The following is a 12,774-nucleotide window of genomic DNA, read 5'->3' as shown; positions in this document are numbered from 1 at the left end:
CGATTGGATGGGATTAAACCACTGACAAGCTTGTGCCATGGTGGCACGTACATCGTCACACTATCGGCGAACAATCGTAGTTTCGGAAACCATGTCGCTTCTACATAGTTACACGCTCAGTGACAGAAAGATGCGATGAAGTCATATGTGGCCCTAGTGTACTCGAACTTGGAAAGCTTCATAGGACATCGCATGGCCTCTTGAGGAACACTTCCGTATGCTTCTCCCTTCTTGCGTCTCCCTTCGACAATATGAATAGCTCAACACACGGCCGGGCACACATTTCAATTGCAGCGTCTTTATCGCAAAATTTGGTGGCGACATTCCTAGTCGCATGGGGATCCTATTTGTGGTTGAAGCCCAAACCGGAACTGGCACCAACCATAAAACTTACATATTTCGGCTATTGTACTGCCGGTGGTGCTACCCCAGAAGGGCACACAAGTCCACAAGGCATGAGAACGGGTGCTGACACTACAGGTAATACTATGTCAGACAGAACTTCGCAACTGGTGGTCATGTCTGAGTATGATTGGTCTCTCGTTTTCGCCCAGGTTTATCCCATCATGTGTGCCGGTCGTTCACGTACAGACTACACATTAATACAAAGGCATGGTAAGCTCTCGCCTAGAAGCGCATTAGGTGTTCTTCGGCACAGAAGGACCGAGACACACAGCGTCTTGCGAACTGTTATAGTATGCCGTATAACGCCCCTTACATTAGCTAGTGCTATTCAAGATGCAAGAAGAGAATTTCAAGGTGGCGGAACATATCTGGAGAGAATTCGGATATGCTTTGTGTGTATGAGAGTAGTGGTAGCAAAGCTAAGTTCACACAGTAGCACTGGTCTAATCCACTCGCCCTCATCATCTCAAAGGAAGCCCTCCTACAATTAAACATCGGTCAGCATGAGAGGCTTGATAGACGGAAAATTTACTATCATTAAGGTGTATGCCCTTTCTTTACCTTGTTCTCGTGTCTTTTGAACAATGCCAACCTGAAACTACATTCAGAACTTGGGCCCGTTTCCCTCAACTTAGGACAACGTTTCCATTGCCATTGTTCTCAGATTATCTGTCTGGCTAGAGGCAGATTATGTTACGACGCAAGTATGTTTCACACCGAGCTTTATCCCGAGTTTCCACTTAGGCTGGGCGGAGTGCCATGAGGCGATGATTGTGGACTCGGGAATATCGCGCAGAGCTGTACGTGGCCGTACCAGATCTACCTCGAGCCTTGTTATATTCGGATAATGAAGTACAATGATAGAATCAACCCCATATTATACATAAAGTACCAGAATACTATCCTTAGCCACGTGCCGTTGATCACCGGATCCAGATGACCAGCAGAAGTCAGGACAAGAACAGCGACATTTGACATGTGAAGAAGCGCTAGCGCGCTACCGGTTTCGGCCAATGAGATAGCGCGGCTCTCGTGCCTCGGCGCATTGGTGGAGATGGCACTGACATCAGCGTTGCCGTTAGCGCACACCTGGGGGAGAGACCGCTAAAGCGACCGCTAGAGTGCACTGTCATGCAGGCAATGGGCCGCAAACATGCGCCAACCAAGCTGGGCAAGTTCCGAGGTCCAACTTTGTCATTGTCAGCACTTCTTCCTCCTCGTCGAGCACCAGAATTCCATACAACTTGATGTCCCCCTTCAAAGAGAAAGAGTGACTTTCTGTCAGAATACCCGCGGATCTCAGTCTACCCAGTTGTAATTGTGGGCCAATACTGAAGCTATAAACTCGAAGAAGATGGGTGGTGAGTCTCTTACTCTTCGTTTTGCCACGCTCTCCCATCATTCATATCCTTTTCATCTTCTAGAGTATTGGTCTCTTGTTCAAAACAAAGCAGCCAGAACGTGCTAGACCAAAGACTTGCACTAACATCGACTCAAAATGTCAGCTATAGATAGATTGTCGCAGATCTCGAGCCATCTCTCTGGCTCCAAGTCAGCGCGGGACAAGATCCTCCAGAAGAACGCCGATGATGTATGTAACCACACGACAACCAGACTAGCTTCTCCTCTCCGATTTCACCCCCTTTGATAACCCCGAATTACAGGGCACACTGAAGCTAACCAGAGCGTCACCCCTCTAGATCGTCGTAACAGCATGCCTGCGCACAGCCTTCACCAGGGGTGGCAAGGGGGCCTTTAAGGATACTGCGGCAGCAGACCTGATGGCCGGGGCTCTGAAGGGAATACTTACACGCTCGAATATCGACCCGGCGTTAGTAGAAGACGTGTGTGTGGGTGAAGTCCTGGCACCTGGCGGCGGTGCTACGGAAATGCGCGCGGCTGCTCTTGTTGCTGGACTTCCTGAGACTGCGGCTGTGCGCACCCTTAATCGCCAATGTTCCTCTGGCCTACAGGCCTGCGTCGATGTTGCCAACCAGATCCGCGCCGGTATGATCGAGGTCGGTATTGGTGCCGGAGTTGAGAGTATGAGTTTACACTACGGGTATGCCACATCTTCCCTTCTACATATTCCTTGAGTATGATTCATTAGCTACGCTATTCCACCTTTCACCCTTGGACATGTGGCTAGAAGTCATATGCTAACAGTATTCTCGCAGTCCCGCGGCCGTATCAGAATTCTCCGAATTGCTCGATTCACACCCCGAGTCTAAGAACTGCAAAGTACCAATGGGCAACTTATCCGAAGCTATGGCCAAGGACCGCAACATCAGCCGTGCTGACCAAGATGCTTTCGCGGCCTCTTCATACCAAAAGGCGCTTAAAGCGCAAGAAGCCGGTCTTTTTGACCAGGAAATTCACCCGTTAACTGTCCAAGTTGAGGACCCGGAGTCGGGCGAGAAGCGTGAGGTGACCGTGAAGAAAGACGAGGGTGTACGGCCTGGCATTACAGCCGAGTCCCTCGGTAAGATAAAACCCGCTTTCGCGAAGGATGGCAGCATCCACGCTGGCAATGCCTCCCAGATCAGCGACGGTGCTGCTGCCGTGTTGATGATGAAGCGTAGCACAGCTGAGCGACTCGGACAAACAATTCTGGGCAAGTTCGTCGCTGCCTCCATCGTTGGTGTCAAGCCTTTGCTCATGGGCATTGGACCTTGGAAAGCTATCCCTAAGGTCTTTGAGCTCACCGGATTGACCAAGGACGACGTCGATATCTTCGAGATCAACGAGGCGTTTGCATCTCAGTGCTTGTGGTGTGCCAACGAGCTTGGCCTCCCACACGAGAAGATCAACCCTAAGGGTGGTGCCATCGCTTTCGGTCATCCTCTTGGTTGCACAGGTGCGCGGCAGGTTAGCACACTTCTTTATGAGCTGAAGAGGCGCGGTGAGAAGGTTGGCGTTACAAGTATGTGTGTGGGTACTGGTATGGGTATGGCAGCTGTATGGGTTGCCGAATAAATAGAGAAACCATATAAACAAGATAACGGATGCATCGTGTAACACTAGTATACCACAATTAAAATACAACCCATTGAGCGATAACGAGCTGTTCTTATCAATATGTCGTGGTAGTAGATGTCACGGACACCTGAGCCTTTCTCGCTGTGCTTGTGCGCGAAACGTAGATTTTGTTCTAACTAGATATTGGCAGGCATAGCTAGGGGAAATAATATCAGAATGACTACGCTTTTGACTCATTTCTATATCGTCTATCTCGGCTACTTCCAAACGCCCTGTCATACAATGCAATATAGTCATCTATATATTCATCACGAGCTGCACGTAACGAATCATTCGCTATATCCCCGAGCCTCGAAGTAGTTTTTCAAAATCCGGTCCCTAATTCTCTGTTTCGCGCATTGTCTCAGACGAGCCATATTTTCAAGGTGTCGAACCTTGCGATAATATTTGAAATTCATGCCCCGACATAGATCATCTTTCTCGTCCTCCTTGCGCTAACTATTCGCCGCCCCCCTCGCCCTAGCCACTCGTTGGGGAGAAATCTTGAAGATGTCCGCCGACCCCCTTTTCGTTCGCTAGTTTGATGATCTGGAACCCGATGACAAGATCCATGAGGCCGAGGCCAACACTCTTGTAGATAACGTTGCCGGCGGTGAGCCACCGCGCCAAATGGTCATTGCGCTTCTCGTCTGCGTGACTTTTCGAGCGTTTGTGGTGTTGGTGGGGGTTTAGAATAGCCGGGAGATGGAATCCGCTTGAGCCAGACTCCCCAGTGCCGCTGCTGGCTCGCGACGGGCTCCGCGACGAAGAACGTTTGCTGCTGCTATTCATTGTTCCTGAGTCGATGTCGAGTTTGTCGAAGGGTTCGGAAACCGAATCCGTTTCTGCTGACTGCTGGGACGAAGTGTCACTATCCTCTATTGCCAGACGTCTGATCATGATGAGTTCTCCTAGCCTATATACTTGTTAGTAACATATATATCCACACAAGATAGACAGTTATGCTAAACGTAGAAGTGCAATGAACAGCAGTCACTTACTCGACGAGCTGTTTAGGCCCCAACCCAGCATCAATGAGCTCACCAGCTTCCTTGAGCGCGCCGTCGAGCGAGTCGACAATGATCACGCCGCCCTCAGTAGCATGTTTGTGGTAGTGGAGGTGCCCGTGCTGATGCGTTCGCGTAGCTTGAGCGAGTAAATCGCGCGGGAGCTCACGCATATCTTCCGAGTAGCTTCCAATGGCAACGACTAGTCTCCCCTTCCTCCTCCCCTCGCGACTCGTCAGGATCTCTGCATTGAAGAGCTCCGTCGTGCTAGGTGTGCAGCAGTAGATAACGTCCGCTTCCCGGACGTGTTCTTTCTGCAATCTATCGTATTCGCCATATCCCGGTGTTAGGACGCTGAATTGCGCCTGGTCCCAGCCCTCACGCTCCTTGACCTCCAGCGGCACGGCGTAAAACTTCTTCAGGATGTTCCGCGCATTGTCGCTGAATCGCCGGTTGATTATGTTCACGGTTCGAATTGTGCTGCCGCGGAGCAGGAGGGCTAAGCGGATGTGCCAATATGCTTGTAGGCCCGAGCCGAAGACTGTCAGCGTCCGCACCGTGGCGCGCTTCGTCAGGAGGCATGAGGAGGCGAGCGCTGTGCGGAACGCTGTAAGTGTCTGGGCGTGGAGGAAGCCGACCGGGTTGCCTTCGGGCGAATACAGTGTCAGGGAGCCCGTGGGCCGAATCGCAGGGAGCGAGGGATCAGCGTGTGGTGAGGAAACGGTCACGACTGCGAATAGCAAATTGTCAATGTTAGCTAAATAAACCTTCGGGATGTTCCTATTCGCATGTGACACCTCAATATGCTGACTAACCTTTTATCCCGTTTCCAGCCGGACTGCAAGAAGGCATGAACATTGTCGTCGTCCCGGTTCGCTCCGAATAAGTGGAGGTCCTCGCCGGCTGGTTCGTGCCAGCGGCCTGTGTCCCCGTGGAATACTCGTGGAGCGCGTTCTTTAACACATCCTGAAAGTTCTCTGCCTCTTCACGAGTGAGATTCTCGAGCAAGGCGCGGATGACCTCATCCGACAATATGGCGAGGGACATTTGTGTCTGTTGCAATACTTTCTCCTTCACTTAAGCGTTGGCGACAGGTCGTTCGACACGGGATGGGTATTCTATGCTGTCGATACAGATCGTGGGATCGTGGGATTTGTTGGTCTGTGGCTGTAGCCTCGTCCGGAACATGGGGAGAAAGGTAAGAGAGTAAGTATCCTTTTGACGACGATCTCGGTCTACCTAGAGATAGGCGATACTGGGAGACTGGAGCCGGACATTGTGAAAGAAAGGCTGAGAGCTCCGGCCTCCAAGCTAGTCTGTCTACCTAGCTACGGCCCCACGACTTTCGAAAGCCAAGATATTCAAAGTTACCCCGCGAACCCCCGCCGTAGAATTTGGCATCTCTTAGCGGGTTTTTTGATCGTCACGAATGAGGCTACACATGACGTGAGATGGCGGGGGTATTCAATGACGGATTAATGATCGAACCCACGAACTACTCTCAACGTCACCACGGCGGTCTTCTCATCTACAAGCCGCAAAGGTCGAAAGCAGTCATTCGATCTGCAATGGGTGCGCAGAATCGCGCAGAAAAAATTGAATCCATTCCTTTTTCCGCCGCCTAGGAATCCTAGTATAGACAAAATGATACCTTGAAACAGCGTTGACTATCCAGATTGCCAGCCCAACCAAATCGAGACAGTATAAATCACACGATTTCTCCCAAGTTTGTTATCCGATCGTTCCCCAAGCTCCCAAGCTCCAAGCTGATTGACACCCAACCGCCGAGTCAAGCGACGGGCTAGACGGTAGTCTGCGATATATACCAGCGTGTTGAAATCGCCACAAAATCCCGCCATGCTCCCGAAAAGATAAAGAAAAAAAGAATCATTCCACCCTTTCATTGTACGTGCATGCTGGCGCCGTCACTCCTGAAGACAAGCATGCCATGATTGCCTCGGACGACATCAGTCCCGTTGGTGGCGCTCGACCCGCGCTTAGCGCCGCCCTTGGCTGTTCCGAATCCTAGGTCGCGGATCCGTCCCGAACCAATATCGAACAGAGTACTGTGGACCTGCAGCCCTCTGTCCCGGATCGCCTCTTGAATCGTCATATTGGCCATGAGCACCTTGATGCCTGCCTCGACGTTCAGCTCAGCGAGCCGGACGATCCGTGCCTTCTCGTCACGAATGGCCATCAGCTCATCTTTGTTCGCATTGCGTATCGCTTTGAGCGGGGTGAGCCATGTATCCAACACGCCCCCTATGCGCTGGTCGCTGAGCGCTGCTGCCGCGCCGCCACAGGCCGAGTGCCCGCATAGCACCACATGCTTCACCCTGAGTTGGTCGATGGCATACTCGATGACGGCGGACGTATTGATGTCGGTAGGGGAGATGATGTTGGCAATGTTGCGATGAACGAACACGTCGCCGGGCTGCAAGCCGAGGATGACGGTTTCAGGGCAGCGCGAATCGGAGCAGCCGAGCCATACTAAAGGTCATGGTTCAACAGTTAATCACTGCGCCAATTCGTCGTTCTATAAGTGACGGTGGGCGGGAAATTGAAACGTCTCGGAGATGAGAGTCTTCGAGCTATTTACTCGGGGCAATCGATGCCGTTGAAACTCTAATCTAACGATCATGGATTCTGATGAGAGATGTACTTACGGATTTCAGGTGACTGCCCTGTCGCTAACCTTGGAAAGAAGTCAGGATTCTGGTGGGCTTTGTAGCCGGCCCAAGCCTGGTTGGAGCTCAGCGCATAAACGAAAGAGTCCTCTGAAATACCCATGGTAAGTGATGCAGCCTGTGACGTGGACTGAACTTCAGGCTTTCTCGATGATATATAGGGGGGATATAGAGCTGGCTAACCCTCGTTTGGTTGGGGGGGATATTGGATGTCCTGTTCTTGGCGTCCTACGCGCGGGACACGGTGCGCTGCCGGGGGTAATGAAGAGAGCTGCTCATTAACTCACGATGGTGGGGCATATTTTAGATATTGCTTGGGTGTAGAGAAGTAGGTATAATGTTTCTTGGTCTCTGCCACAGCTGAGCGGACAAGCAGAGTGGTGTAGTGCCACCAACAGCCAATGGTGAGCGATTAACCCTGGGAAGTCGGCAAACTCCTGTGTGCTAATATGCGGTGAATACCGAGTCCTAATTGTCTGTAGGATTTCCGGCTCGTATGTTTCATGTATAGATAAGAACACCTTTCATGGTGTCAATCTATTGAACAAATGCCTCAAGCACAGCTGGGTCCTGGTGACTTACTCCGGACTTGGGGGAGGGGCATAAGAAAGTGGCGCTAGATGGAAGTGCAGCTTATCTCGTTACTAGGTTTAAGTATTTTGCTCATGAACAAGGTTCTCCCGTGTGTCAGCGATGGATGACAGTTTATCAGTGTGGCAGCACTTCTGTAGAGGGGAAAAGGAAATCTAAGTTGGACACCACACACAGAGGGGGATGGATATAAGAGCGGTGTCCAGCAGGAAGGATGAGACAGATTGGAAGAGGCGTATAGAGGAATCTCTCGGCGCCGCACCCAGACGCCATACATCTGTGTATTGTATGTAAGGTAATCTAATACCCGGCAGGCCGGGTTTGTATGCTCAAGGTAACAGATACGTTCATCCATGGCTCATGGGTAACACGGATTATCATGGATGAAACGTATCAGCAGCATTCACACGGGAATGCCGCCAAGGGAAGAACAACCTTTACCTACCTGCGCACGCTACTTCGTGTCAATCGGGAAGACCTGCCCAATTCAGAGATGCAGCCAGCATGCGTGGTTATCTAGATGCTCGATGTACGTTATCGAATAAACGCCTAAGCGAGCTGCGCACAATACCGTACCGTTGTCGAGAGCTCACTTCGGTGGTCTAGAGACTACGAAGTATGGTTAGATGGGTCACTCGCTGCTAACTACCCTGGCTAAGATTTGGAAAACGGTGCAGCGGCGCACTCGCGCTGGGACTCATATCATAGGTACATGGCCAAGGCCAAGAATCCTACCAATTACCCGAATAGCTTGAAGATCGCGGCATTGGAACTAATGCGGGCAGGCATCTGGGGAAATTCGAGGCCGGGGAGAGTGCCCCGAGCCCCGCGTGGTCTCTCAAGCTTTGAGGATCGGCACCAACGTTGAAACAAAGCCGGGTTGTTTGTGTTTTAGGGTGTATAAAATCTTATCTACATAAGATGCCTACGTAGTTAGCTAAGCCTGAATGTCTATTCATAGCCTGAGTTATTTTCTTATCTCACATTGAAGACTAAATTACTGTTTTGTCTTAATATCATTTATTTGATTCTTTATTTTTTGTCCAAGGCCCACGTCGCAATGTCTTCGTGGTTGCCGTAGATTAGTGACGGCGTCTGTTGATTCTCAAGCACATGGCGGAATTACGGGTTGTACAAACGTGGGGTGCTTATTGATAAATATCAATCGCCCAATAAAAGCTTCACATTGACTGTCATTTCATTCAAAGGCTCCCGAGGATGGAATGGTGATGTGCAAATCCACAGATTGGTATTCCATTTTACCTCCTTCAACGCCGAAACCGTGCAAAGCTAAGAACTCCTGACCCTGTCATGACTCAATGCAAAGGCTTAGATCTTGATGGCTGATTCGAGGGCCTTCTTCTTCTTCTCGGTGCGCTTGTTGGCCTTCTCACCCATGATACCACCACCCCACTGCTTTCGGCTAGCCTCAGTGTTGGCTAGGAAGCCCTCCTTGACAGCGCTGATGACCTTGGAGAGCTCGGTCTTGTCTTCAGAGCGGACCTCAGTAAGAGCAAGTACAGCAGCGGTCTAGATTCCGTTAGCAATTCGTTTTATACACAGAGATGCCTGCGTCGACCAACCTTCTTATGAACAACGGTGCCGAGTCTGGCCTTGCCCTTGACGATGGCGTATGGGACGCCAAACTTGCGGCAAAGGGCAGGCAAGAAGATGACCAGCTCAATGGGGTCAACATCATTGGGAATCAAGACCAGTGAGGTCTTCTTGTTCTCAATCAATCCAACAACGTGGTTAAGACCGTACTTGACGGTGTAGGGCTTCTTGCTAACGTCTTCCTTCTTGCCACCATCCTTGACAGCGGTAGCCTCCTTGACCAATCGCTCCTTCTTCTCTGTGATGACAAGTTAGATGATTGAAAAAAAAAATTGAGGTTATGTCGTTGGTTACTTACCAGCCTTGGTCTCTGGCCTGTACTTGTTCAGAAGCTTGAAGACCTGTATCATCTCATGTCAGTCGAGTTATCCAGTGTAAGGAAATTTTAGCATCTGGAGTGACGTACCTGGGCAGCGGTGTTGCGGTCAAGGGTCGACTGGAACTGGGCGAGCGCAGGGGGGACCTTGAGGCGCTGGACAAGGACCTTGCGTTGGCGCTGAAGACGGACATACTCGGGCCACTTCACCATGCGCGAGAGGTTGCGCTTGGGCTGGATGTCCTGGCCGATACCGAAGTTGCGGGGGCGCTTCTCGATGAGAGGGTTCTAGCAATCAACTATTAGCGTTTGGAGGCCAGCAGCTTTGAAAACGGACAAGTCCACTTACCTTGGGGGCCTTCTTTGAGCTCTTGCTCGAGCCGAAGGGGGCCGGCGCCGCCTTCTTTCCGCTGTTCTTGGGGGCCTGGTCATGGAGAAAGAAGAGATCAGTTAATGTGTTCCATTTACTGAAATCTTGCTTGAACTCTAAAGAGACAGGTCACGCGTGGCATTTCCAGCGCACGACGAGACCTGCTCAAGCCATTTCTTCACCTGCGTCCGAAGACAGCAAGGCGGAATTTACATTCGCGAAGTGTTGATTCTTCGAGGCTCGTTCAAGTGCCGATGCACATCGAAATGGACGTTGAAGAGCTTACCATGGTTAGTAGATTGGTCGTGAGGATGTGAGTTGAAAGCGACCGCGTTGAAAGGTGTAGGGAGGAAGAAATAAAGTCGGTTGGAAAGTTACAGATTGAAGAAATCTACTATCGCAAAATTGTGTGGGCTGGTAAATTATCGGCAAACCTGAGGCGCCCCACCTTAGGAGGGGCTAAGCCAGGAATAGTCTAGGTTTGCAGAAAAGCCCCTCACAGGTACGTACCGTTGAACTCAGGACCTTTGGGCAATTAAGGCGATTCAAGAACTTGAACATCTGTCAAAAAATTTCCACATATCAGCTGCAATTGTTCTAGTTAACGCTTTCATTGAAAAAGAAGAAGAAGGAGAAGAAGAAACTACGGAGTCCTCTGATTACTCTTAAGCTCTGCGTTATAACCACCTATACTCCTCTTACACACATAGCTCAGCTGCAAATGCCCCCCATACTTTGCGGTATCTGTAAGACAGAGCGAGCTCTGATAAAGCGGCCAAAAAACCACCTGAAGCTCTGCAAGGCTTGTTTTATCCAGGTATTTGAAGATGAGGTTCACCATACCATAACCTCGTCTCGGTTATTTTTCCGTGGTGAGAAGGTAGCTATAGGTGCATCGGGTGGCAAAGATTCAACTGTCTTAGCTTCAGTGCTGAAGACTCTGAATGAGAGATATGATTACGGACTTGATTTGGTGCTACTGAGTATCGACGAAGGCATCAAAGGCTACCGTGACGATTCACTTGAAACTGTCAAACGAAATGCAGTACAGTACGACATGTCTTTGAAAATCGTTGGCTACGACGAGCTTTATGGCTGGACTATGGACCAGGTTGTTGAGACTATTGGGAAAAAGGGCAATTGCACGTACTGTGGCGTTTTCCGGCGACAGGCGCTAGATCGAGGAGCCAAAATGCTCGGTATCAAACATGTTGTCACAGGGCACAATGCAGACGACGTAGCCGAAACTATCCTCATGAACCTGTTACGTGGAGATTTACCACGTCTGTCACGGAGCACAAGCATTATCACAGGTAGCAATACGAGCGAAGTCAAACGAAGCAAGCCTCTGAAGTACGCGTACGAGAAAGAGATTGTGTTATACGCACACCACAAAAAGTTGGATTATTTCAGCACAGAATGCATATACAGCCCGGAAGCCTTTCGCGGAAGCGCAAGAAGTCTCATCAAAAACCTAGAAAGGGTTAGACCTAGCGCCATTTTAGACGTCGTTCGAAGTGGTGAGGATATGGGTAGGCTAGTGCCAGGTGCCATGCCAGATACTTGCGTTTGCACCGGGAAGGCGTCCTTGCCACAACCTGCTGATGAAGACAATGATGTCGGAGGCTGTGGCTCAACAAACGGCAGAGCTGGTGGGGGAGAAATGGCAGCTATGGAGAAGCAGCTGAAAGCAAATAATGCTGCCGAGGAGGCTGGACTGGAAACAGAGATCACTATCAGCCGATCTGATAATACTCGCTCTAATGGTCCAAAGTCCAGCAAAGAGTTACCAAAGAATACACCTAACATTAGTACGAAACAGAAATTGGGCACTTGCGAAAGATGTGGATATATGTCCAGCCAGAGACTTTGCCAAGCTTGTATGCTTTTGGAGGGCTTGAACAAGAATCGCCCAGAAATCATTATATAGTGATTGCGGCTGGCGTTTAAGCATCATAGGCATGGCATATAGAACTAGATAATCTGGATGATACCCTTGGACTGCGAAGAGTTTACAAAGAATCACTTGTCGTTCATGACGTGTTCAAGGTATTTATTTGTATATGTCATATTTTTTACAGTATGCCTGTGTTCGTTGGTTTTGTCGCCTATGACATCCTTTTTTCAACCTATGATGCGTAATCAGCAATTGAATCGAACCAGAGATGCTGGAGTGAAAACGTACTCTCCATGGGTTATTGAGTTCGAAGCCGGCTGGTGCTAATGCAGCGTCGCTTTGTCCTCGTAATAATCCCGTCAAACGTCGATCTCGGTCCATCACTGTAGATTTGATGAGCTTAGTCTAGCTGTGGAGAAGGAAGGCATCGTTCGAAGTTCATACTTTGCTGCGAAATCGTTAGCATCTGGTTTGGAATGTTTATGCCGGAGAACTTACTCTATCCCATTGATCGAGGGACCTGCGCGGTCTCTTGTGGCCGTTCTGCCAGTGCCTCAGTTTCGACAATCCTGCGCCCGTCGCGCCAAACATCTATATAATTTCAGTAAACCAGACATGCCGCTGTGTCAAGTGCGTTCGGAGGCTCACGGCAAGAACAATTCCATAGGGAATCAGTGCTTCGAAGGGAACGGGCATTGTGATCGATAGATAGTGGCTCGTGCTGGAAGCAGTTCGTCAATGAGAACAGAGCTAGGTAAGCGGCCGTGTGCCGAATGGCCCGATAGGATTGGAAAGCTCGCAGTTGTTCAGCCCGTGTTGAGGAGCAGCGTTGAATAGGGACTCTGGTGAGGCGTGAGGCCAATTGAATG

At 50.1% G+C, this 12,774-nt stretch overlaps 7 protein-coding genes across 7 annotated transcripts; 3 read left to right on the top strand and 4 right to left on the bottom strand.

Annotated features, from left to right (window-relative positions):
* The first annotated feature begins 26 nt into the window (after positions 1–26).
* Positions 27–1,067, top strand: F5B22DRAFT_92760 (uncharacterized protein). Its single transcript, XM_047980698.1, has one exon. The coding sequence runs from the start codon at positions 252–254 to the stop codon at positions 894–896; it is 645 nt and encodes a 214-aa protein (XP_047832218.1). The 5' UTR covers positions 27–251; the 3' UTR covers positions 897–1,067.
* Positions 1,068–1,903: 836 nt separating this feature from the next.
* On the top strand, positions 1,904–3,381 carry F5B22DRAFT_635578 (thiolase; the record flags this gene model as incomplete). Its single annotated transcript, XM_047977167.1, has 3 exons — positions 1,904–1,996; positions 2,106–2,467; positions 2,583–3,381. 3 exons carry the CDS (start codon positions 1,904–1,906, stop codon positions 3,379–3,381), a joined length of 1,254 nt encoding a protein of 417 aa, XP_047832217.1.
* A 411-nt stretch (positions 3,382–3,792) lies between these two features.
* F5B22DRAFT_92386 (UbiD family decarboxylase) lies at positions 3,793–5,679 on the bottom strand. The gene is made up of 3 exons (XM_047980694.1): positions 5,246–5,679; positions 4,425–5,160; positions 3,793–4,339 (listed from the first exon to the last, which is right to left on the bottom strand). Exons 1-3 carry the CDS (start codon positions 5,475–5,477, stop codon positions 3,904–3,906), a joined length of 1,404 nt encoding a protein of 467 aa, XP_047832216.1. The 5' UTR covers positions 5,478–5,679; the 3' UTR covers positions 3,793–3,903.
* A 513-nt stretch (positions 5,680–6,192) lies between these two features.
* Positions 6,193–7,493, bottom strand: F5B22DRAFT_92480 (carbonic anhydrase-like protein). The gene is made up of 3 exons (XM_047980696.1): positions 7,311–7,493; positions 7,097–7,221; positions 6,193–6,920 (listed from the first exon to the last, which is right to left on the bottom strand). Exons 2-3 carry the CDS (start codon positions 7,218–7,220, stop codon positions 6,331–6,333), a joined length of 714 nt encoding a protein of 237 aa, XP_047832215.1. The 5' UTR covers position 7,221; positions 7,311–7,493; the 3' UTR covers positions 6,193–6,330.
* Positions 7,494–8,636: 1,143 nt separating this feature from the next.
* On the bottom strand, positions 8,637–10,380 carry F5B22DRAFT_601719 (50S ribosomal protein L30e-like protein). The gene is made up of 6 exons (XM_047974630.1): positions 10,295–10,380; positions 9,988–10,062; positions 9,729–9,926; positions 9,621–9,663; positions 9,292–9,560; positions 8,637–9,238 (listed from the first exon to the last, which is right to left on the bottom strand). The coding sequence occupies exons 1-6, from the start codon at positions 10,295–10,297 to the stop codon at positions 9,038–9,040; spliced, it is 789 nt and encodes a 262-aa protein (XP_047832214.1). The 5' UTR covers positions 10,298–10,380; the 3' UTR covers positions 8,637–9,037.
* On the top strand, positions 10,348–12,093 carry F5B22DRAFT_92550 (uncharacterized protein). The gene has a single exon (XM_047980697.1). The coding sequence runs from the start codon at positions 10,730–10,732 to the stop codon at positions 11,936–11,938; it is 1,209 nt and encodes a 402-aa protein (XP_047832213.1). The 5' UTR covers positions 10,348–10,729; the 3' UTR covers positions 11,939–12,093.
* On the bottom strand, positions 12,028–12,603 carry F5B22DRAFT_92409 (uncharacterized protein). The gene is made up of 4 exons (XM_047980695.1): positions 12,404–12,603; positions 12,350–12,353; positions 12,194–12,288; positions 12,028–12,137 (listed from the first exon to the last, which is right to left on the bottom strand). Exons 1-4 carry the CDS (start codon positions 12,494–12,496, stop codon positions 12,117–12,119), a joined length of 213 nt encoding a protein of 70 aa, XP_047832212.1. The 5' UTR covers positions 12,497–12,603; the 3' UTR covers positions 12,028–12,116.
* Between the last annotated feature and the right edge of the window lie 171 nt (positions 12,604–12,774).

The sequence above is a fragment of the Xylaria bambusicola genome (genome assembly GCF_022495145.1).
Source record: "Xylaria bambusicola strain CBS 139988 unplaced genomic scaffold F5B22scaffold_14, whole genome shotgun sequence".
Lineage (NCBI taxonomy): Eukaryota > Fungi > Ascomycota > Sordariomycetes > Xylariales > Xylariaceae > Xylaria > Xylaria bambusicola.
Note: the sequence above shows the minus strand (reverse complement) of the source record. Positions and strands in the feature narration are given on the sequence as shown.

Excerpts from the sequence above, each read along its gene's own strand:
- F5B22DRAFT_92760 (XM_047980698.1), top strand. The coding sequence starts at position 252 with ATGAATAGCTCAACACACGGCCGGGCACACATTTCAATTGCAGCGTCT.
- F5B22DRAFT_92386 (XM_047980694.1), bottom strand. The coding sequence starts at position 5,477 with ATGTCCCTCGCCATATTGTCGGATGAGGTCATCCGCGCCTTGCTCGAG. Across the intron at positions 5,161-5,245 it reads GGCTGGAAACGGGATAAAAG|TCGTGACCGTTTCCTCACCA; the intron begins GTTAGTCAGCAT and ends TGCTATTCGCAG. Across the intron at positions 4,340-4,424 it reads GGGCCTAAACAGCTCGTCGA|GCTAGGAGAACTCATCATGA; the intron begins GTAAGTGACTGC and ends ACAAGTATATAG.
- F5B22DRAFT_92480 (XM_047980696.1), bottom strand. The coding sequence starts at position 7,220 with ATGGGTATTTCAGAGGACTCTTTCGTTTATGCGCTGAGCTCCAACCAG. Across the intron at positions 6,921-7,096 it reads AGGGCAGTCACCTGAAATCC|TATGGCTCGGCTGCTCCGAT; the intron begins GTAAGTACATCT and ends CATGACCTTTAG.
- F5B22DRAFT_601719 (XM_047974630.1), bottom strand. Across the intron at positions 9,561-9,620 it reads CAGGCCAGAGACCAAGGCTG|AGAAGAAGGAGCGATTGGTC; the intron begins GTAAGTAACCAA and ends TTGTCATCACAG. Across the intron at positions 9,239-9,291 it reads GCACCGTTGTTCATAAGAAG|ACCGCTGCTGTACTTGCTCT; the intron begins GTTGGTCGACGC and ends AACGGAATCTAG.
- F5B22DRAFT_92550 (XM_047980697.1), top strand. The coding sequence starts at position 10,730 with ATGCCCCCCATACTTTGCGGTATCTGTAAGACAGAGCGAGCTCTGATA.
- F5B22DRAFT_92409 (XM_047980695.1), bottom strand. The coding sequence starts at position 12,496 with ATGTTTGGCGCGACGGGCGCAGGATTGTCGAAACTGAGGCACTGGCAG. Across the intron at positions 12,138-12,193 it reads AACTCAATAACCCATGGAGA|GTTGAAAAAAGGATGTCATA; the intron begins GTACGTTTTCAC and ends TACGCATCATAG.